The sequence below is a fragment of the Neodiprion fabricii genome, chromosome 1 (assembly GCF_021155785.1).
Source record: "Neodiprion fabricii isolate iyNeoFabr1 chromosome 1, iyNeoFabr1.1, whole genome shotgun sequence".
Classification (NCBI taxonomy): Eukaryota; Metazoa; Arthropoda; class Insecta; order Hymenoptera; family Diprionidae; genus Neodiprion; species Neodiprion fabricii.
The window spans coordinates 1732425-1757147 of NC_060239.1; the positions used below are offsets into that span (position 1 = coordinate 1732425).

The window sequence follows — 24723 nt, forward strand, 5'->3', positions numbered from 1 at the left end:
ATAATACATCATATTTTTATAATGACCCGCGATTTTGTTTGATAATTATTATAAATACAGTAAATCCCCTATAATTTTATAGAAGCAATGTTTTCGTAAAAAAATAGTACCTATATTTGTCATCGATATATGAATTTTTGCAAACCAGAACCGTAGAGATCGTTCTTTTTTTCTCGTTTCTCATAACATGGATTGTGCGGGGCGATTAATTTCATCATAAATTAACAACGAAGAGTCGTTTCAACCTTTAACAGAGACGTGTACGTTTTAACATCGGATCACTGGTGTGTATACTAACGACTCAATGTTTCATTTCATTGTTCAGTAATAATATAAAGTGTACCGGTCAGACAGTCTTATGAACCGCGCATTACCGCAGCCTCGTTCTACATACGTATACCTGCGTTACGTAGTTTTATTTTTTATGTAAAAAAGGGCGAGGTTTTCGATATGAAATCTTTTAATACTCCATTAAATAATAAAATTAGAACCTTTTGGAACTTTGGACCTTACTGGCAGTGCAGGTTTAGAGAGTATGCTCGACATTTTGTTGTGTAAGTGCTTGAGACACTCTGGAACCTGTGTCGTTTCAGCTATTTGGTCAAACAATGGCCTTTTAAAAAGCCTCTTGGCTTCCAATCTTTGCTCAGGTGTCACGGCTCTGTCGTCCAAATGCACCAAATGTGGAAACCATGATATCACGAACAGTCTGAAACGGACATTGAAAGTAAAGTAACAAAAATTCAGGATTATGAACAGACTCAAAACGAATAATTGCTACACACGTCATTACCTGCTTTGTAAGTATTCGTAAAACGATCCGCCGTTCAGGTAACTCGGCGCTGCCTTGTTGCCCATCATGCATAGGTAGCGAAGATTCGGCACACTGGCACGAAGATTTTTCACGAATGGATACAAATCTTCAATTTTATTATGATTTAACCACAGCAGTTGGAGCTTTGGCAACGGCGGAAATATCGTGTATGAATCTATGTTGTTATGGTCAAGATTTAGCGACGTCATATTATCAAATTCAGCTAAGAACTGGAGATTTCTGTGAGAGAAAAAGTTAAACTTACTTTTGAAATCAAGTAATTCATGACAAATGATGAAACAGTCACTGAATTTTATTCCCCTTCATATTGAACTTTGTGACAAAGAACAGAATTAATTATTATTTTATTTAGAAGTTTCTGAACTCACCTACTAAACTTGTTGTAGCTGATGTCTAGAGTTCCAAGAGTGCTGCCGTAGGTCTCTATTATGTCGAACGGCATATGAAACAAATTTTCAAAAGCTAAAGAGAGCGCCTTGTCAGACTCAGATTCAGTAGCACCGTTTTGAGTGCTTCTCGAATGAGTGTCGACAAAAACAAGTTTAGCTAAGGACGTCATGGCGAGCTCTTCTACCTCCTCCGCATCGTCTATCGATTCAAGATCATGGCTGAGGTCGAACCTGAGCGGATAAAATAAAAGCGTGTTGAGTGATGAATTAGAGCGAATGAACCTAGCGATCACGCACTGTGATACGACTAATTGTTATTGCTCAGTTGAAAACCGCATGTCTTGTCATTTAGTCTGTTTCTCGATGGAAAAAAAGATGCATACAAGTTAGTTAGCTTGTATGTTTACACAAGTTAGATAAGGGGGAGTGCGCGATACAGAATTGTTAGGAAAAATAGAAGACAAAGTAACGGACGGAGCACAAGTTAGAGAAAAATATTTTCGAACAAATTTATCAGTTCTAGTCGTTTTATATATACTCACATGCTGGCTCGTTGCAATCGTTTAAAATGTCACGGATAACGATAATTAGTTTGTATAATTAAAAAATGTACACGATGCTCTATGGTTCTTCTGCGTCCACCACGTCGCTTGATATCAATTTATTTCTGATAAGCACAAGGTTGAAATCCTCAGCTGCAACAGCCTTCTGACGGAGGAGGAGAAGGAGTTTGTACCCGCATATCGTTTCACAATCTAATTGTTTGAAGAAGCTCCCAAATAATAAATGTAAATACAACATGTGCACGCTCCTTGGAATTGTTTACATGACTAATCAGCGACTGTTCGGCGGTTCTGCGGGATGCAGATTGGCCGTATCGATGCACGCATACGAATTACGAACGAGTATCGCGGATGATAAATCGGATGTAAGTATATCTATCATCGGCACCGTCCACGTGAGGGTCGGATGATAGGCATCGAATAAGTAGCCTTGTAACAATTGATACTTAATTTTAGTCTTAAAATGTAAACTGATAACAGAAATGAGACACAAAGTTTCAACGTTCTGACTTTTATACGACCTTAATAATAATCCTGATAGTAAGAGATACCGCGGACTTGACTGGAAGCCGATGTTAGGTTAGGATACGTTAGGCTAGGTTAGGTTGGGTTCCGACTTCGACTTATTATCTCGCATTAAATCGTCGAGTCGGTATTCGCCTGCCGCAAGTATTTATACGATAAGATATAAAATCTCTGCTTTCCTTTCGATTCTTTCATATCAACGTTCTTATCATTATCATTATCAAAACTCACCAAACTTCAGCGCTTCTGCGTCTGTAGCATCGCTGCAACGAGTTCGGCGGTTCGGTTTACAACCTTACGGGTGTTTTCTTTGCCCCAGGAATAAGGGGAATAACCCACGCGTACCCTAAGCCACCCATCATAGTTCCCGACACCCCAACTTCGAATTGAAGCTCTTTGGTCACGTGTAGTTAGCACACGAAACTCGGAGCTCGGCGGTCGGTACGAGAGGTGAAGAAGCCACGGATTTCGTACAACCCACTCCACTCGGCGATAAGGATTAATCGATCAGTTTATTGACCGATCGAGCTTGACTTTTGCTGCCGGCCGTAGCGTCTGCATATTTATTTTCATATTTTTTTCCCGTACACCCAAGTATGCCGACCGTGCTTTTCACAGGGCAGACGTTTCCACGCTGAATGACAGCGACGACGGCACCGTCTCGACTGTGAGGTAATCGAACTAAAAAATATGCAATACATATCCAACGATTGAAATTTAATTTTTCTTAACCGTAGCGCCATCTTGAAAAGGACGCAACAAAGCGTTGGGTCGGTAAGGTAGATACGTGTGCATCCCGGAATTCGATAAAAATGTCGACGAATGTACCGGAGTATTGTTGGAGTTGGTAAGAGAGGAGGATAGGCAACCGGTTACACCGCAATGTTTGTTGAACTACAGATTATTCGGAGTCGAGATAAGCGTAGAAGTAAATTCTGATTTAATAGCGTCCGTAGGATATTTTCTCCCCGGGAACACTAAGATAAATATTTGCACTGGTGTATTGACGGCTAGTGGTTTCGTAGTTTCAGCACTGGCATAGACTCGGACGAGTGTGCATACCGAGAGGATTGTTGTAGCGCGCGGCCTTCGTTATGGAGAAACTTTTCTATTTTTGGTCTTGAGATATTCAAAGTGGCCCCTTCCCATGTTTATTATACGACGCCGTGGCATAATATTTGAATAAAAGCAAAAATAAAATGCCACTACGATTTGAATCCTCCAAATAGACGAGCCTCGCCCGAGGGAAATAAGAAGTTACGGCTGACGCGATGCATTATTTATTTGATGTAGGGCATAGATATTGTATAATACTCGTACATTGTTGTATCTCATGTCGGTGTCATGAAGGGCAAGTTGAGATTAGCTTATCCGATTCTGCGATACCCATGCTAGTCTTTTGTTTATTTTGTTGAACCCTTTTCACTTGACGATCATAATATTACAGTAGAAGTACAATAACAGATATAATATAATATATATGTATAATATTCAATAGGAGAAGTAGAACATTTATATTATTATGTATTTAACCGTAATAGTGTAATGTATAATATATTGTATGTTAATCATAAATCAAAAAAAAATCATCATAACTTTTTATATAATTAACAATTATACCCATGCAAGATACCGATGCTTCGGCATTGCCATTTATATTATAATAATGTAACACATACTTGTATATTCTCTATAAATTATAAACCTATACAGTCATATGTATTACACGGCATAATAAGATTTCGCAAGCGTGGCAAACCCACGTAATTAGGTATCTGCATTTGTGAATTCCTAACGCAACTTCAAATATCCAACAATTACGTGTTTCATAATCGAATCCGAATCACATGAATCTGAACGTTGAATTTTTACAGTTCATTTCGATTCACGACTCACCTGCCGAGTCATTCAATTTCGATATACGCGCGTGTGTTAAAACTCGAATAATTGACTCGCTAAAATTGTAGAGCTAATGAAAAACGATATAAAAAATAAAAAAACAAAGACGGAAGAGATGAGTGAAAAATGCTGTCGCGTCATCGGTAATTTAAATCGGTACCAGCAGTGAATTATGATTTATTTAATGAACGGCAAGATTATATAGGATGACAAAAGTTTAGGAGCACTTTGAGTCTCTTTAAAACTTGCATAATAATGTCACGACCAAGTTTTGAGAGAACACGGCTCGTCGCAAAGCATTTTCAAAGTTCAGGAATTACGCGCGGCAAGTCTTAAATGAATGGGTATAAAGGAGATACTGTAATTTCACAAAGCGCATTTATTACTCGATCAATATTGATTCTTGGGTGCTCGCAAAGAAGCTTTATTTCTTAGCTCATTAGACGATAAATTTGACTAAGATAAATAGAACACGTAAAGGGAACGAAATGCTTCTAAAAATTTTGACATCAATTCAAACTTTTCTTGTCTCTATTTCCGTTTGTCTCGTTTCCTTTTTTACTTATTTCTTTTTTATATATTTTTATTTTTGTAACGCTCAGGATTATAATAAGCGCGATGTAATGATCATGGTATATATTTTTCGATTTATAAAAAATTTATTATCATACTTTCATGTGATTAATGATTAATTACTCAAATTACCCTTGCGGGCATGGATATTTATACGTGAATCGGAAATTCATTCAACTCAACTGCAGGCGACTGCGATATGATGCATGGTCGTATTATTCACGAACTCAAGTAAACGACGGTTTTTTTTTCAATGTATAATTAAATATACGTGCTACCGCGAGGACACAACGATATAATCAGTAGAGAATTATAGGTACGATTTTAGTTGAACTGCTGCAAGCTGCAAGCTCCTGCGGTTTTTACCCAACGACTGAAGTGATCGATAAAAGTAAATTTCTTCACTTCCGTTCTTTTATGCAATTTCTCTAATTACTGAATTGATTTCATTTCCTAAACTTGATATGTTATTACAATCTCGAACTGAATTCACTAAACGGCGAAGAGGCGAATACTATAAATGATAATTAGATATCGTTATTATTCATTACATTTATTCAATCACTTACACCATAATAATCTTTATCGTATATTTATATACATATATATGTATACTAAATTGCTCTTTTCTTTTTTAGTTGTTGTTGTTGTTGGTATTTTTTTTCCATTTTCTCTTTTTGTTACATATTATATATCATAGAACACTAATCATAAGATTTATCTCATTGTTTCAAAATGCGAAGGGTCGAGAAATATATATATACATATCTAAATATATAAATATATATAGATATATATATAGATATATTCTGAATTACAGTCTGCATCCATCGTCCTGCTCAACTCTAGACATCATTAAAAGAAATTAACCAAACAAGAGGTCACAGCTCACACTGCGAATTCTCTGTGAAAACTACGATAACATTCGAAGAATTATAATAATCGATCAAATTTTTGACATATATACGTATCAAGCTGATCGTCGGGTAACTTCGCCGGTGAACAATATTGATTGAACATCATCGTTGTAGTGTTAGTTAATAATAATACAGACTCCTTTTCAATGACTCGACGATCTTCGCATTGTGTCGCGTAATAAATATGTTTATTACGCGTACGCTCGATTTACCGTTATCGTTATCATTATTATGTTCTTACTAATATTATTTTATTGATATTATTACAATATCGTAGATATGGCTTGGCTAGGACTAGTGATAGGATAATTCGTTTATTACACGACGTTCAATGAATGCATAGGAGCTTTGTTATACGTGGATACAGGGTAGGGTGTATTTATTGCGCTGAATAGATGTTTTAGTTTAATTAAACGAATTTTTGCCAAATATAAAGTTGCCAGGCGCTGACGGATCGTCGGAGGAAAAGTACTCTTTCCAAAGTTCAGTAAACTCCTCGCGTGTAACCTCTTTCTTCTGCTGAAATGACGTTGTTAAAAATCGCAACGATATTAACATCAACCACCCATAAACCGACGATACAACTACATAGGTAGAAAAGGGAAAAAATAAAAAAATTGGTCAAATCACTTGAATGAAACGAAAAGATTCCAAACCTGTATCTATAAATTTTCTCAATCTCTTGACGAATAAATTTTTTCACATCTACCAACGGGTTTACGGTCTAGGAGCTGAAAGCTTCCTGCCTCGTGCTGAGAGTTGGTAAATTTGTTTTAAGATTCACATTGTATATTTTTCGCTTAAATATACCGTTCTCCGCGCTTGCGAGTCTATGTATACATAATTATATTTTAATACCACCAAACGCAAGATAATCCCGATCGAAATACCATCGTGACACAAGTTTGTCTCGTGTGAAAAAATTTCTCTACGATATCATGTACAAATATTTTCTCATCAAACCTAGTAACTCGAGATGCTAATCTTCGCTTCGAATTTATATCGTTCAAAGAGCCGCGCCAGTTTCATCTCAAGTCTTGCTGAAACTTTGACCGGTAGCTGTAGATTGATTACATACCCACACACACATATATACATATACACACAGAAATGTATATACAGTAGATACAAGTCACACAGAAATGGTTCGCTCGCTATCAAAACGATCCGAGGCGAACCGCGAGCTCGGTGAAAGATAATATGAGAATTTTGCCAAGTTGTAACTTTGGGGTAAAAGCCCGCGAGCAAAAGCGACCGAAATAACAATTGCCCTCTTCTAACCGCAGCCCTTGAAGTCGCTGTTTCAGTTGCGGAACTGAGAATCCTTTCGATTTTACAAAGTCAAAGATTTTTATTGAGATGAAAAATTTCCCTTCATCTCCGGGGCATTGGTTACAAGCTTGAACGAACGTGAAGAAAAAAATAATCAAGACACGGTAGATCATTAAATTCACAGGCAAAAAGATCAGATGCAAAGAATTGTGCGGAAAGAGAAGGGAGAATATCCTCTCGATTATTATACTTACTCCCGACAGTTTGCTGAACGCGGTTCTGCAGTCGCTTATTGGAATGCCGTAGGTTGTACAAACGCTGGTGAATTCCTCCTCGTCAATGCGTCCGTCGTCTGTTGATAAATGTCGGTTAATTAATCGAGACGAGTTTATAGGTAAGTTCTGGGTTAGGTTTGCCTCAAAGGAATGCCTGGAGGGAATCGAGACGGCGGAGAATTCTACATCTGGATAAGTGACTTTGAAACAGTGACGACGTGGTACGTAACTCATTAGTATTTACTATTTATACCGTACTCAAACTGAGAAATATTTACGATGTAACTGCGTAATTAGCATACGGTGAAAAACCGTTTTCATTTTTTACAACAACCGGATAAATTATATACTTCTGATCAGTATATTTATATTAATGCTGCAGTTGTAAGAAAATTTTAATACCGAATACACTGGTCTGCAAAAAAAAAAATCCTTTTTTCTCTTTCTTATTGTTACGTGTAATTATAATAGATTTGATGATCTTCAATCGAAATATGATGATAAAAAATATGTACCACGTACAAATTTCAGGTAATGTTTTTTTTTTTTTTTTTTTCTTAATGAAACGCTATTTTTGCTTACTAATTATAATCAAACGCTAAAGATGGCAACAGTATTGATAAAAAAAAATTACAAAGTTAAAAAGTTTAAACATTATAATCGACAGAAAATCTATCTACTAGTAAAATTTTAGTTATTTTGTAACTTCTTTCTATATTATCTGTATGAACAGATACTATTCAAATAGATCAGAGTAGCGTAAATGGAAAAACAAAACACAACAAATTCTGAATTTTTAACAGTATGAAAAAAATATCCAAGAAATGGAAAGCAGATATAGATTCGGCACATCAAGACCTACATATTTGTGATATCTTTTATTTTTCGAAGGAGGATTTCGTTGCAGACCTGTGATATTGGTACTATATTTTCTTGCGAGTAAAACATTGTATAAACTTAACTATAACGATACTTGTTTTACGCTCATTCCCTTATTAAGTCTAATAAGATGAAAACAAAATTCCTCCCAGTCTACCGGTACAGGTACTTTTTTAACGAAAGAAGATTTAGCTCCGATCTAGAGGGGTCTAAGCGCCGGCTTCAAGTTCCACTTGATCCCGGAGTTGTTGACTTGTCCTCATGAAAGGCAACCCGCCGCAAAATTAAGTATCTCTTACGGAGTGGTTAAGCCTCTGAAACTAGGCTGAGCGAAGGGTGAGGATAAAATGAAAAATGAAAAAAACAAGTGGAGCAAAAAAAAAAAAAAAAAAATGATAAAGAATCAACAAGAAAAAACCATAACCACCGTCTTTAAGCCATATCAGATAAGATCGGAATGATAAGAGACGGCGGGCTCCCTGGATTCTTCCCGCCGGATATTGCGCGAACGGAAATCGTTGATAAACCCGCTTTCCTCTCTTTGCTTTTAGAATTCACCGCCGCGTCGTGATCGGGGAATCAAGTCTCAACATCCGGCTTACCGGAAGTGTCCTCCAGGTCGAAGATGAAGTTCATGTAGCGCTGTTGCCATTCCAAAGCGTGCGTAGGGTCCTTGGCGTACTCCTCCCACATCGAACACCACTCGTCGCGGCTCACCTGTAATCGGGAACAATTTTTTTTTTTTTTTTTTTTTTTAGTCGGGGCGGGTTAGTCTGCTTCCGAATGTCGCGAAGCCGCTGATTCGGTGTCAAGGATGTATAACCGGACGATTAACAGCGCAGTGATGAACCGATGGATCGAAAAAAAAAAACGACGACACGATCGAGGTTCGCATGAAGAAACCCAACCCGATTTCCTTGAATTTTGTAATCAAAATAATCATGGCGGAAGGAAGAGAGTCAGAAAGTAAAGTGATCGCTCTTTCGAAAGGTCGCAATACCGAATTATCGAAGATCCATTTCATGGTATTTCAAAGTCCGGAAAGCCAAAATATTATAGAGTCGTCAAAAATTCTGTCTTATGTAAAATCCTTGCATTTTGACGACTCTGTGGTTTATTGTAGACTTTATATATTTGTTTTTTTTTTCAAATCTACGAATCAAATCCTAATAGATTTGAAAACCGTATATTGAGACCCTTCTATTCGATGATCGTATTGTACTTAAGTACCCAAAGGATCAGTTCCTAAGATCGAGACAAAAATTGAACAATCACGATTACAAGAAAAGTTCATTTACCATTCATACTGACAATTCGAAACGATTTTTAAAAATTTTCTTTCACCCCAATGTAGCATCTTTTCACTTGAATTCAAGCGTGGGGGTGAAAACTTGGAAGTATCAATATTAGGAATGTCCGATATATCGAAATTTCAAAGATGCGAAAATAAAATAACGAAATCTTGATTTCCGAAAGTGTCACAGATTAGAGCGACTAATAAACTGCTAAAACCTTCCAAGTTTTGCCCCCACCCGAATACAATTTGACTCACTTTACTTGACTTGGCTTGTTCTTGCCTTTTGACCTTTGCTTGGTCGCCTCCTTTCATTGATTTTTTGTTTTCTCTACACACTCAACACCGACTCTTTGGATTGGCAACAAAGTGAAGAGATTTTTTTTTCGCATTCACTAACCTGACCGTCGTGGTTGGCGTCGGCACGCTGCCGAAGACCGTCCCAGACCTTGAGCAGACTGTCGTGAGTCTGCTGATTTTTCGGGCTGCCAGGAGCCCAGCCTCTGTTTTGGCAAATCTTCTGCAAATTAACGAAGAGCCCATTTACAGTGGATTCTGCAGCATTCGAGTACCTACATAGTAAAAATAACCTCGACTGCTGAGGTTTTAATCGATTCTCTTTGCTTCCCGAATATCTTCCGTGTCTGAATAATCAGGTTAACGAGTCGATTCCTATGAATTCCAAGAGCTATGTCGTTATCGATATAGATCTATGGCCATGAATAAAACCGTCGCATACCTGCATGCGATCAATTTTTCTCCCAAGTCCATTGGAATAATCGAGGAAAAGGTAAAAAAGAAATAAGGTAACGACCCTCGAGGTTCCGTTTGAAAAATCTTCAATCTTTGCCGATATCGCAACGTGAGGGATGGACGATCTGCACCGTAACCAAATAGTATGCGTGTATAAATTTGCACCTTCGGGCGGAAGAGCTTTTTTATCTTTCGAGAGTATCACGGTATATAACGTTAAGTATCTTGTAGGTATACTACGTACACCTATCTGTACCTATATCCATGTATCCTGCACTCATCCGCATCATAAGTATGTATGCATGTATCGGGAGACTTTTCCCTCGGCTACCTTCTTTCTTTTAGCTTCTCATTTTTCCCTTCCCTTCGGCTGTATAATACTCTCCTCTTTTTTTTTTAACCATCCTACGCTTGTTATTACGAGCCAATTACCATGTTCCAAGTTTTATTTTTTCCCCTCACCCTACTCTTCGTCTATCTTCTTCTTTTTTTTCATTCCACTTACAAACGTTCTAAATTTGACAACTTTTGACTCGCAGTTTTAGAAGAGAATTTGACTAGACGGAACTGAATAGAGAAGAAATGTATATTGTAAAATTGTACAAATCGACAGGTGAAAGAATAAATTAAAACAAGGACTACGAGGTATCGGTCCGACGTTAATTCTTCGGCGTCTTATCGCAGACTGTGAATCGGTGAAACTCATTCCTTCACGCTCACTGCGAGCTTAATTTTTTTCTTATTTGAATTAGCCACTAAGCGCGCTGTTTAAATATAGTTTCACAAAAAAAAAAAAAAAAATGTAGGAAGTCTGAAAGAACACAAGGATTTCGATAGCGAAGGCGATCAGGCGAGGGAAAAAGTTGAATCGGACAATTGGCAAGATCGAACGCCATTATTTGCTGGATGGAGAAAGCGGGGCCCGGAAGCGAGCTTAAAAGTTTTCCGTAGGTTGGTATAATGGAGGTGAAGGGTGGGGGGCAAAGATAAATCACGAGCCTATTTGTCTTAACGCAAGAAGCCGGGGGACGTCAGGTCGAAGTGGAAGAGCCAGAGGGTAGATAGAGGGGAAAAAGGGAGGGGAGGGAGGTCTGGGATCCGGGATCCGGGAGGGCCGAGAAGCCCTTCTGGCAACGCGTTTTGGCGAGATCTTCGCCCACCCCCTCCTCCTTCGACATTCCGCGTTCCGCGTTCCTCCGTCCATAACTTGGTTCCTGCACATTCCGCGGGGGTTTCTCGTCCTCGGGATTGACGGTGAAACTCCGTTATCTGTATCTCGGCTCCCTCGCAGCTTTTGTGTCGGAAAGTGGCTGGCTGGCTGGCTGGATGGCCGCGAATCAACCGGCGGTGTGACGGCAAGGATCTATCGGTCTTCCCGCACCGCCTAACGCTCCTTATCGCTTGCGTAATATACGCGTGTCCCGGCTGATATGGCGAAAAAAATTTTGCCGAGAGTTCTTTGATTGAAATCAAACCTACCCTACCTGAATCTCAGATTAACCCTCGTGTAACGATCACCCCGCTGCAATTCGTGTAACCCTTTTTTTCTTTCTTGTCTTTCGTACCGCTTAATATTCCAAATCGGAGATTTTATACAACGTATTGTAACACCGATGAGGGTGTTAATCGTATAAATGGGTGTATTAAAGCATAGTGAGATTGATTTGAGATAAAAGCCATTTTCTTGTATTTCACTTTCTCTTCTCCTTCTTTCAACTTTCTCTTCTAAATAAGAAACAAAAATGCCAAGCTTGACGTGTGATCTTCTTTTTCCACGGACGTTTTATATCCTCGTATTATATACGATATCGATACGATCGCTCGAAACGAGGTCGTTTCCGTTTCGTGTTTTATTCATTTCTGATTCTTCTATCTCTTTCAGAATATTTCAAAGCGCCAGCGGGACGTTACCTTATATAAATATACGTACATACGCGAGGCTGTACATATCTACGAAATTTGTTTTCTTCGATGCTGCAAATATATCCAAATTCCGGCAATAAATTACATTTACTTCAAATTAATATCCTAGATATCTATAGCTATTTTTACCACTCGATATAATATAACTTTGTCGCAACAACAACAATTCGGGGAGTTAATCACCGATTGTCGGATGTTTGTTCGAAATAAAACTGTAATCGGAACAAAAATCATGCAGAAAATTTTCTTGCTCACGCACAAAAAAAAAAAAGGAAAAAGATGCTCGTAGTTTGTAAACAAATCGAGTCAACGTTGATTAATGCTTACCTGAATAGCTAGTTCGAAATCCTTCTTCTCGATGGTGCCGCTCTGATTGACATCTGAAAGCGTGAAACAAACAATAACGGTTATCGATTTTCCCGCTAATTTCCACATACAGCCGCGAGGTGTTTCAGGGTATAAATTTGTTGGACAAGAATGGATTCGGATAATAGCTGGATGGATGGCTAATAGATGAATCGTTGATTCCGAGGAGCGGCATGCACCGGCGGTATTATGGCTAATTGAGCGTTTGCCTCGCTCCCTGCAACGTTCCCCAACATTTAGCCAATCGACGTTTCATCGTATAGAATGATTAATGAACCTTGCGACCCGGCGTTAACACAATTAATCCATCAGAGCGAGCTTTCCAGCTTCTGTTGTGAATTCAACACGTTCGAGGGACGGATTCGCGCGAATATTCGTGAATATTTAAAAATTCCAGGGGAGTTGATCGAGCGTTTGGTTAGCTGCGTGGATGCAAAATCTTCGAAGATTAATGGAAAATGAAACAAAGTATCTAAAATATTAAATCATCGTTGAAAGTGATCGAAAGATAAAGATCTAAATTTTATCATCCAGAATTTAAGGAATGCGTTTGAATATTCACACCGTAAAAAAAAAAAAGGCATTGAATGAAAAAATCGAGGATCTTAGAGGCCTCGTCGTTGTGGAACAAAGTTTAAAATAAAGAAACATTCCGAGGTTGGCACGGAATGCCCCATAGATGGAATAAAAAGCAGGCACTTCTTTCGAACCCTCTGTAACTGATCCGATCGCGCGATCCTCCGACACGTTCGCCCAACAGGCAGGTCTCAACCCTGCGTTCTTCACACGTTTCACCAACGGATTACTAATTCTCTTCGCGAATACCGAGGGCTGGCAGTAAGTATATTCATCCGTGATGCGAACGATCCCTACGGCCTCTCTGCCGATAACGAAACCTTTACTCATTCGTCGGAATAGTGTGAAGATCTAAAGATTAATCACCCCTTCAATCGATTCTCCCGAAAACCAAGAGGGTGTGATTCTTGCATATTAATTTCACTAATTATTGCCTAAAATTCCAACAATTATTCAAAAACTAGAATTTTTAAAGCGCGATCAAAGTCGTCCAAAGTTTTTTAACGGCTCACATTTCGCGCGAGGAATAAAAAATCACTCTCTGTGATCGATGAAAAAAAAAAAAAAATTATTTACCGTGCAGCGAATGTAGTTCACTTTTTAAGCACTTTTCGATACTGGCGTATTTTTTTTTTCATCTATAATCATGAATATCCAGCTATTTATCTACCTATTAACAACAGCGCCGTTTCGTATTTACGCAAAGTTTGTATCCGTCAATCTGTCAATAGATTTGACGTACTCGTGTTTAACTCTTTAAACTTTGTTTATCTAAATCCGAGGCCCCGCATATAATTTTTTGGAGTTCGGTGCACATGCATAGTTATATGTATAATGTAAGTCTGGCTGCTGCAGCGGTGCATTTCGTCTTTGCATAGCCGGAGCTTTGACGCGACTTCAGTGTTTCCTCCTCCTCCTCCTCCTCTTCTTCGCAGGATAAAGTACAAAGTGCGCGATATGAAACATTGCGAAAAACCGATTATGGCAATTCTCAGCAAATCCTGTGAAATCTCGAAAGGTAATCTGACCGTTGGCCAAGAATCTATAACATACGATACACGCTTTGTACGATCAATAAAAAATAACCATTACACAGACCTGAGATTAATTTCCCATGACAAGACTGAGTGGTAATTTTGATAGGTATTAGGTACGAATCTATGAAATAAATATGTATTAAAAAAATTCTATCGCGTGAATTTCCTTGGAAGAGTATGTTTTTCTATTTTTTTAGGTCCAGTAGAGTTAACTTCGAATTTCTGTGTCAAAAATGATAGCGTTGATATTTAAATATTCATTTACCTCCACTAGTTGTTTTTTACGGTGATGTTAAGCATATTTAGAACTAGGTACGACAAAATTGTTAAAAAATCCGTAAACATACCTTGCATAAAAATAAATCTCGACACGTTTTTAAAAATCATCCTAGCGCTACATTTTAATTAAACACATCTAAATCCCAAAGCCAAAAGCATTATTATTTTAAGGGCAAACGATGCGTTATATTTCGCAGGCCTGCGTTATCGGCCAACCAAAACGAACTTCCCCAACAAATGTGACAATCGTAGACAATTTCCCGCAGCTCAGAGCCGCCGCCTCGAACGGTGACGATCGATAATAATTACTATAAATAAATAGCCCTAGCGGTTAAATCGGATAACAAGTGTCACCGGAGGGGTTGAAACGGCGCAAAGGGTTGAAAGGCGTCCGGGAATTTTCCCGCAGGCCGCTTTTCAAAGCTCGCGAGGCGTGATGGCCGCACGAGCTTGCGAGGTAGGCCGGAGATTCTGCAGCCGGTTCGCCTATTGTTTATATCACGATATCATCCGTCTCCTGCCTCCCATAAATAGACATCCTTCGTTTTTCCCCACTCGATAATTTTCCACCAGGAAATCCCCGGGTGTTCCTAGATATTCCCGGATCGTACCTATAATTCCGAGATCTCGTCCCGTCACCGCGGGTGTCATCCTCGTCTTATGCCCTCCGTAAGTCTTATACCTGTACCCGCAATTTCGTGTTTTTTTCACCCCTCGCCTCGGTGCGTTTCAGATATTCCCCCTCGACGACACTCTCGGGATATTTTCCGCGGATCGGATCCGTCCTCGATTCAATTTTTCCCCAGCTTTATCCCGAACAAGAGAGATTTTTCAGCTCCCCGAGTTCAGATCGAAAGAAAACAAGTATACCCGGGCTTTTTTTTCACTTTCCGGAGTATGCGTGCGATTCCGAACAGTTTTCAATATTTTTATCACATGTGATTCAATTTTTATCGTGTTCTAGTAAGATTTTCCATATCGTTACATAAAATCGAACTGACTGTACGGATATTTACTATCATTGTTATCATTATTATTTATTTATTTATTTACTTTTAAAGATTAACGAGAAAATTTCTTCATCGCGCCGGGTTTTTGCATTAGATTTAGTTCTTGTTTCGTCGCTATTTTCTTCCTACGCAGTTTCGCACGCCTTTAATCCGTCGTAGGATGGGTGGTTAAACCAAGGCAAGGAGTCCGGGGGAATTATAATGAGTTTCAAGGTAGTCTCGACTGACGGAATGGTTACATAGACAGGCATGCGCACCTAGATCAACCTCCCAAGTTTCGACAGGCATAAGCTGTTTGCGTCGAGGTTCCTCCGAAAGTGAGGAGTACCAACCAGCCCACCCAGTTTTCGAACTTTACTTCACTTCACGTCCAAGTCAGGATGAGAAATGGTGTTAATAAAATATGAATTAACGAAAATGAAACGTCGGCGTAACGAAAATCAGTTGCTTCGAAATTTCGCATCGAAAACAAAAGGGTGGTGCAAAGAAGAAAAAAAGAAAAACATGCCGACAAATCGATTTGATTAGCGAAAAAATACTCGCATACCTGTACATGCAATACGTATAATATTCCCGTTGCGTTTATCAACTTGTTTATAAAATGAGAAATAAGGAGATGAAAAGTTTTCATCTCGCCTCCGTTTAAAACTCACCGAAGAAAACGTTGAAGACGTAGAGGAGCTTGTTCTTGCGGAAGTCTGAGATCGGCATCTTGCTGCTGAAACATAAGAGGAGGAAGAAGTTTGATTAGTTTCAGGGGTTGTGATTAGTCGAGAGCCGCCAGCGGTATCAAGAAAATATCCCCCTCCCTCCCCGGAAGTTCAAGTCGGGATCAACAATCCTCGTGAAAAACGGGAAAATTAGGGGAGAATCGAGTCCCCCAAAGTGGTCCTGGCGAGGGGTTAATGTGAATTTATATTTATCAACCAAGCTCGGGGATACATCATCGCCGGTTGAGAAATTTTTTCGGATCAGCCCCTCCGTCGAGCGAAATTCGAGGAAAATTCGTTTTCACGTTCGTCGCGCCCTCGCGGGGCGTTACAATTATGCTAATGCACAGCGTGTGGCTCGTCGCGAAGCACACGGTTCAAAAATCCGCAACAATCCGTCTCCTCGCCACCCACGCAATGATCTCGCCTCGTACAATTCGACGAAAGCTGTAATAAATTTTATCCCGGCACGGGAGCGGAAGCTCTCATCTTAATCGTTCGTCTTCACCGAAATTCACCGTGAATATTAACATCTGCGGGTAAAAAACAAGAAGAAGGAGAAGAAGAGAAAAAGAAAGAAAAAAAACAAAATATCTGCATAGAATCTGCGATACGAGTATTAAAATAAACGCTTCATGGGATAAAAACACTTCTCGTTTCTCAGTCTCGCGAAATTTCCGTCGCAGTTCGCTTATTTTTTTTTTTTTTTTGTTTCCATTACTTTTTTCATCCTGCAAAAAATTCTCAGCGTCAGCATTCGGGCGTACGATTTTTTTCTCTATAATTAAAAAAAAAAAACATTTTATTGCAATCTACGATAAAGCAAGACGTTGTAGATTTCTTTCTTTTTTTTTTTCTTTTTTTTTCTTTGCAATCATATGAAACAAACTGGTGCAATAGGATGCAGCTTCGAATGAAATTGATTCGGTATGAGAAACGATTGTTGCTGACAAATCGCGCATCTTACACACACGTATGCAAATACGGACGGAAAAAGATGAACGGTCATCACCAGGCGTGGCGAAAAAGCCAAATTGAATAATTATCATTCCCTTTGTTGTATTTCGAGTACGGTTTTACTTCCGTATTCGTACATGTGGGTACACCGTACATATATGTATATAATATGTATAAAGCGCGTTCAATAATTTCGCCTACACGTGGAAAGTTCGCAACGGTTATGTAGGTAAACTCGTCCGAGATGCTATTATGCGACTAGGTATCAGAGAATATGTATCTGCATTTCCGTAGAATCGGAGGCGGACGATGAGTATAATTATGATATACGTACGTAATACGTGTGTGTCGGGATGTAGATGGATTTAATCTGGTATAGGTATATATATATGGGGTTGGGGGGAGGAGAGGACATTTCGCTTGACGGCTTTTCTCTCCGCGTCTCGAGTGCAGGGGACGGTATGCCTGACAAGAGAATTATAATGCCGCCTAGACTGCTTTGCAGGTTCCCATTTTCCGTAAAACGAGATCTAATTTTACGGTTACGCCTTAGATTATACTCGTAGAGAAGGTTTCGCCGGCTGCGACAGGCGACGAGAAAAGATTCTCTCGCCTTTTACGATCTCGCAGTACACGGTCCAAGAATGAACCAATAGAAAGCGAGAAGGGAGCAAAAGGAGAAGAAAAGCGTGAAACGTATTTAAAAGAATAAGAAAAGATACGGAATATGTATATATATATGTACACAATACAGAAAAAAACGTAGCGAAAGCTTATCGCAGCTGCTTCAAATTCCGGAGATGTACAAAAATAAAAGTACGAATAAAAAGCTCCGTTCAGCCTTACGCGACATGTCTTATCAAGAGTTGATTTAATTATTTTCGTTATATTTCACGATCCTCTGAAGCGTGTCGTGCAGGAAATGAAACGCGACGGAAAACTTATCGCGTTAAAAAATATCTGCCGTTATACGAACGGATTGTCTCTGTAATAAATTTTGTATAAATGTTTTGTATACAAGTATAAACTGATCGACAAACGATTGTAAAAATCTGAGAGCTTTCAGATTGTGAATATATTTTTACAATTTCGCTGGTATAGTTATTATTGATTATTAATTTTGATCGTCGAGTGTCCGACTAGCGAAAATTGCAAAGTTATAAGTAAAAGATAAAAAGGTAAAAAACAAAACAAAAGACATGTACGTATAATAATATATACTTTTTCAAAACTGCATCCCTCAATTTAGACATGACCAGGATGATAAAGGAGGATGGACTTTGCTGCGGTACACTGTTATCCAAAAAATCGTCTAAAACAAGGAGAAAATAGTAAAGAAAAAAAGAAATTGAAAGCAAACACCGGATCCTGCACTCAGCTGGCTTTGTAAAGGTGACACGTTTCGCAAATAATCATAGCAGAAGAGCGCTAAGCTTTTTGTCTTCATTTTGCTTCCTTTATACACACGCTTCTCTTTCTCTTTCTGTCCATATTTTTTTTTTTACTCTTCTTTTCTTTTTTCCTACAAAATGACCGCACGTGGATGCAGTCCGCGTCCATCAAGCAGCACTGCAAAGTAGAGACTCTGATAATGGAGTTTCCTTTTCCTCTTTTACTGTCGAGGTAACGAGAGAAAAAAAAAAAAAAAAAAATAGAAAGAGATAGACGAAACAGAAGGGGAGAGAGAGATAGAGAGGAAAGAAAAAGTGAACGACAGCGCGGACCTCGACGATTGAGATATTTTTCTTGTTCACCTTCGAGTGGGAGCTTTACATTCTTTCAGGAATAAGAAAGCTCCTTTAGTATAATATTATGTCTGGGTCGGTAGATGTGTGTATATATATATATATATACATATACGTGTACGATACATATATATGGTATATGGTACGTGGTAGATGGGATAAATGGCAACGGCTGTTACTCGCGTAACTGCCGCAGCACCGCGCAGACTCGTTTCGCGGGTTTATCGACGAGCTTTAACTTTTTGTCAATGGACGGTGACAATACGATGCTAAAGTCGAGCTTTCCCTACGAACGGAAATTCACGATTTGTATGTACATGCATCATTGAACAACGTGCAAGCTTCTGTATACCTAATTATTGTAAAACAGTGCGGGCAAGCGATTAATCGCGATGATTGTAAATAATAAAAAATAACGAATGAATCGGAAATAAAACTAGTTCAAGAATTCGTTTTTCTTTTACCTATGCTGCACGTAATTGAAACTTGTTATTTATTGCTTGTGAAGGTTTATCGTAATTTATACGTCATAAATTTCTCTGTTATTTAATCGCGTCAAGATGGGAAATTTTTTCGTATCCCGAATTGCAAATTGCAAATCATCTTCCTCTTTATCATTTAAATACGTACATTTATAGTACCTGTCCGCGTAATATTGTTCCAAACGGTGAAATCATCCGTTTTCCCTCCCTTTCTAGTGGTCGTCGTATATAAAAGTTTCGCAAAGCTTTCCCGCGTTGAAAGAAAAGTGAGCTTACCGCGCCAACCATCATTATCGTAAAAACAATCCTGTTTCAGACTTTAAACCGTAAGCATGTAAAGCATATCTCCGTACATTTAACTTTGCTATCTGATAATTCGCTTAATAAGTTCGCGAACCTAATTATTTATTCCGTAACGCCTAGTTCGTGACAACATAATATACAAAAACGCGCGAATGAATAATTATCGTAAATTATTGTACACGCATGGATAGGTAATATATTACACCCTTTGTTTACCGACACATAAGTTAAGGGTGGATGTGTCACTGACCGAGTTTTGATATCGCGTGAGCTTACAGATATATATATATATACATACAGATACTCGTACATATATAATCTGGTCGGAAAACGTGACAGACTTTTTCGTCATTTCCTCTCCGTTTTTATTTCTCTCTTTTTATTCTTATTCACTTGCTTCTTTCTTTCAATTCCCGTGTTTGAAAAATAATACTCACGCTGCACGCTATTATTTCACGTTATACGTATACGTACGTGCAAGTTATCAATTTAAAAGATACGATGATTACATGATTTCGGCGATACGATCGAACGCGAAAGCGGAGTACAAGTGAATATTTCGCGATAGGAAATTGTTCGACATCGTTGCACCGATTCTGTGTCATATATAAAATCAAACGGCAACGATTTCGATTAAACTGTCACGCAAATACTATACGTATACCCACGATTCGTTGATATCGAATTTTTCATCGGAACAAGAGGATGAGAATAAAAAAAACACAAGACTGTTTCAAAAAGCTCTTGACCAGAAAAGTGGTTAAAAATGGTTACCCGAATGAAAAAAGGATTTATCACCGTGGACTCGTAATTCCCGTATCGCTTTGAAGATTATCCCGTATACTGCGGTATGAAAAAAAGAAATTCAATCCCTCGCGCATCGTATCTATTATTATATCTGATACGTATATGTACCATGGAAAATGTCGGATGCAGTATTAATAATTAGCCGCCCCGCGCGTGATATGAAAGGGGGACGAAAATAAATCCTATCGAGTTACCTTCCCCGACATAAAGCTCTCCTCCGTATAACTCAAGGTCCCACCTTTTTTTTATATTAAACAAGAAACGGGCGTATAAACTTGAGTCGAGAATTTCAATGGTACAAAGTGAAAGGGTGAGGAGAAAAAAAAAAGGGAGAGTCTCAATAAAGAGTAACAAAGGTAAGAAGACTGGAGAAATGAAAAAAAAAAAAAAATAAAGAATAATTATCAATAAAATGTATATGCAATATATATGAGCAGGTGTGTAAGATTTCAATTCGTGATCAGGAAAATCCTGCAGAGGTTTTTTTGAAAAATCGTCTCCATTGTAGGGATAATACCCCGAAGCACGCATGTTTTAATAGCCAGCGTATGAAATGATACAAATTCTCATACCTGTATACGTATATTGCGTGTACATAAAACCCAGGCGGAGCTTTAGAGCCTCCGGTATTTACTGCCTGGGTGGAAATGCGTTAATTAAATTAGAAGTTGGCGTCGGTGGCCATCTTTGGATAATGAAGATGGAATTCGGGAGGTTGCAGGTTGGCGGCCCGGGGTTTCGCCTTTGCTTTTCCCCCGTAAGATCGATCCCGACACGCGTGCACGCGGAAGGACGACTTTCGATTCTCGCTATACGCGGCACATTTTTTATACCAAACAAGATCTAATACGTGCTATGTCGAGGGTATCTTTTCCATCCCCGGCCCGACACGTTTATATGTTTTTTATGTTCTATATGGAAGGTGCACGGACGTTTGTACGCGAACGCGCAAGTTATACGCAACCCTTTGGAAAAATGACACGAGATCCCGAGGGAGATACATGGAGCAAGAAATGTGCGAAGAGCCTATTTATAGGTATATATGTATACATATGGTATATTCCATATGCTTGTGTCACGTGCGTGCGAAGCTTGGAAAGTAAATCGTATATATCCTTCTCTTTATAAACTTCTTTTTTCTCATCACCTTCGGAGACCCTTTTCCCACAGCTCGTTCGGTTTTCTAAGCCTTTTCTTCGTCGCCGCTCATTCAGTTTCTCTTTGCCGACCAGTGTGCGCTGTTTTCTATCGTATGTACCCACGTTTTTCACACGAATCGCAGCGAGTTCGAAATTAATATTTTTTCGACAAAGGACCCCGCAGAATTCTGATGGAAATTGGCTTGCGATCGAATATTGGTTGGATTTTTACTATGTCACCTTTATAAAAAACCTTTATTCCCGTGCAGTTTTTTGAGTGATTTGTTTGATTTCAAGTCCCCTTAAGGTTTCATAATTTATGAAAATCACGAAAGCCATGGATATCAAATAAATCTTGACACCTTTCGACCGAGGCCTGTATCTCGGTGACTAGTGATTTTTGGGACTTGTATCCGTGAGAAATTTTGATCGGGAAGATATGTACTCAACCAAGAGCCAATTTTCATAAGGATACTGCGATGTCTTTTATCGAAAAAAGTAAGCTGACGTGATTTTCCTAAAAATGTACCAAGAAAAGTGATCCTCTGATTATAGACATTGATTTTTTATAACAGCGGATTGAAGCTTTAAAGTTGCGATCCCATCCAAAGCGTCCATGTTACGTATGCGTATATATATATATATATATATATATATATATATACTTGAGTAACGCGCCGCGAGTATCGGGAAGAACCGAAGCTTGATACGTGCGTTTACATCCATACGTGACAACGATTTTCGAAATTCGTGGCACGTCGTCGCGTGGCTGTTTTGTAGGTATAATGTATGCGTACGTACACATGCTAATACACCTACGAAACGGTTCGCGGTTTAGTATTCTATGTATGTATAAGGTATGTAGCCAAAAACCACTGAAGGATATAAGACCGAACAAAAGGTGGAGAAAAGTGTGAGGGAAGAGAAACAAGAAGGAAAAGAACGAAGTGCCGAAACTAGGCTGATCAGCACGGCGAAGTATATATACATAGTATATAGATATGTAATACGTGCAGAATTCTCATGTACGTATTATACTTGTCGTTTCCTATGTACGTAATGTATATACATACATGTCCGCATCATGTACACTACTTTTAACCACATAATGTACAGGGAAAGCAAATTTTAAAGTTTTCTCATCAGACTTTGAGTGGAGATTTTTAAAGCACAGCGTCATTATATGAGTAGTAAAAGAAAATCATGATTTCTTGCGGAACTTCGGAGGAAAGAAAAAAAAAACCGAAACTCAAATATTCCTCCAATGCGTTCTGTATAAAATTCAATTTACACAAGGTACCGAAATTTCTTAAATTACATTTCTGCGAAGATACAGTAAACTGTTTTCACTTTTTTTTTTCTTTACCTCTTAAAGGAAGAAAAGTAAGGAGAAGAATTACATAATCGACAATGCTGAAAGTTGCTTAAAATTGTTCAAGTCTCAATAACGTGTAGAAAGGGCTGATCACTTGTAAACTAATATCCCTGTAGACAAGGGAAAAAAATCGCGTAAACATATCGTGTATAAAGAGGATCGAGTCACCGCATCCCATCTGCAGGTGAGCCAATATATTATAGGAACGAATTGACCGGGTTAGCTTACTCCAAACGAGTTTTACCCTTGGGATTCCGGAAAAGCTATAAGGAACCTGCAATCGGAGGGCGAAAAAAACAGGAAAAGGGATGAAAAGGGACACGGAATAATTAGATCGACTCGATCCCGTTCTCCCTCTCTGTTCGTTAGAAAAATAAAAAAATACACCACATCCAGAAGTTGTATGACAAAAATACAGAAGCGACAAAAAAGTTAAATGAAAAAGAAAAAAAAAAACTAAAAAACAAAAGCCAACAAAGTACGGAAATTGAAAGGGAAAATTACAAAACGATGAGGTAAAAGCCCCGAGGCAACCTGGGACAAATTTAACCACTCGTAGGGTCGAATGGTAACAGAGTTCGCAACTTTGTCGGCGGAGTAATAAAAACAATGCCGTTTCGCCGTTCATGCAGGCAAATGAACCGCCGGCGTGCGGTCGACGTCGTCTCCTATCTCAATTATATATGCAGCGGCTTCGCGATACACTCGCAGTGTGTTTTAGGAGGTTTGAAGTGTTAGTCCAGTAGAATTAGGTCAAAAAGTGGCAGATCGTGGTTGTAATTGGTGGGAAGCCAATTTTTTGTGGAATGGGTTCCTTTTACATATAGAAACATATTCTGAAGTTGCGCCATCTCAAGCTTTTCCGCACAATTATTTAGAGACGTTTATATATTCCAATTTCGGGATTTTCTCCTTTTTTAGACCATTTTTCCTCTATTACTCGTAAAGTATCGACCCTACGAGAAAAATGTATAGAAGCAAACTTGTTCAAAATCAAATTTTACACACAGATACGTTGTTTAAAAAAATAAAAAAAAATTTTTTCATCGCCAAATTAACGATTTTCGATGATTTCTTTATCGAAAAAAGTACTTTTTTCACACGTATTTTGCAAACAATTGAAATCGAACAATCTTTCTCTGGAGGGTCAGAAAGAGTACATCAAACCTTCATGAAAAAGCATGCGCAGCCCGATCGCTGTGCGCTCGATAGTTTTTTCCGAATATCATTGTTAATTAAGCCCGATTCGAGAGTTGCGTTATCGTAATTGTTAACGTGAGCCAAAATGAGGCCTTCTGAGTTGCTGCCGATTTTTTTACAGATACCTGGGACCTCCCCCTAACGTGTCCAACAAGTTTTACCATCCTATTGCAATTATTATGAACTAGGGAATTTTCCGAAAAATGACTCAAATTTGACCCTTAGCAACAAATGCTAATAAGTTCGTCAATTATTGTCGGAATCGAATTCGGGAAAGTGGAACAGTTAGAGCAAAAGAAGACGCAACTTTTGAAACAAGACTCATGGTAATCGGACAGTTTGTTTGTTAACTAGAACACTTCAAAGTCGAAGTGACTTTGTTAATTAACAAATTACGATTTCGACATTTTACGAACGCTATTGTCTTCTTTAATATCAGTACTTGATATGCCAAGCAATGTTTTTCAAGCTTCTAACTGATTTCATATCGAAAATCAAGTGAACAACTTAGCTTGTTGAGGCGAAAAGTGCGCGGCAGACCGTCGGGCGCCGTGGTGGGGGGAGAGACTCGCCGCAGCCGGCAGGCGCAAAAATCGAATTCACTGTTTCAATAACGTGCGCGCGTTTTTTTTCGACAATA

The 24723-nt window shown here is 38.8% G+C and overlaps 2 protein-coding genes across 5 annotated transcripts in view; both read right to left on the bottom strand.

Moving 5' to 3' along the window:
• Window positions 1–14: 14 nt before the first annotated feature.
• Window positions 15–2962, bottom strand: LOC124179813 (leucine-rich melanocyte differentiation-associated protein-like). 3 transcript variants are annotated; one of them, XM_046564588.1, is made up of 5 exons: window positions 1767–2493; window positions 1204–1455; window positions 794–1054; window positions 514–709; window positions 15–245 (listed from the first exon to the last, which is right to left on the bottom strand). In XM_046564588.1, coding segments are annotated over exons 1-5 (735 nt in total). In that variant the 5' UTR covers window positions 1769–2493; the 3' UTR covers window positions 15–221. The 3 variants fall into 3 exon arrangements, with proteins under 3 accessions (XP_046420544.1, XP_046420535.1, XP_046420551.1); XM_046564579.1 differs by having other exon boundaries at window positions 16–709; window positions 1767–2489; XM_046564595.1 differs by lacking the exon at window positions 1767–2493 and adding an exon at window positions 2544–2962 and having other exon boundaries at window positions 19–709.
• Window positions 2963–5449: 2487 nt separating this feature from the next.
• LOC124178260 (calexcitin-1) overlaps window positions 5450–24723 on the bottom strand; it is a 56057-nt gene continuing 36783 nt past the window's right edge. The window contains exons 2-7 of one of the 2 annotated variants that reach the window (XM_046561498.1): window positions 16019–16083; window positions 12425–12477; window positions 9822–9941; window positions 8730–8844; window positions 7228–7325; window positions 5450–6220 (exon numbers count right to left, since the gene is read on the bottom strand). In XM_046561498.1, the coding sequence (XP_046417454.1) occupies window positions 6107–6220; window positions 7228–7325; window positions 8730–8844; window positions 9822–9941; window positions 12425–12477; window positions 16019–16076 (558 nt within the window). In that variant the 5' untranslated portion in view covers window positions 16077–16083 and the 3' untranslated portion in view covers window positions 5450–6106. The remainder of the gene's footprint in view (window positions 6221–7227; window positions 7326–8729; window positions 8845–9821; window positions 9942–12424; window positions 12478–16018; window positions 16084–24723) is intronic. The other variant, XM_046561503.1, reaches the window with a different exon arrangement.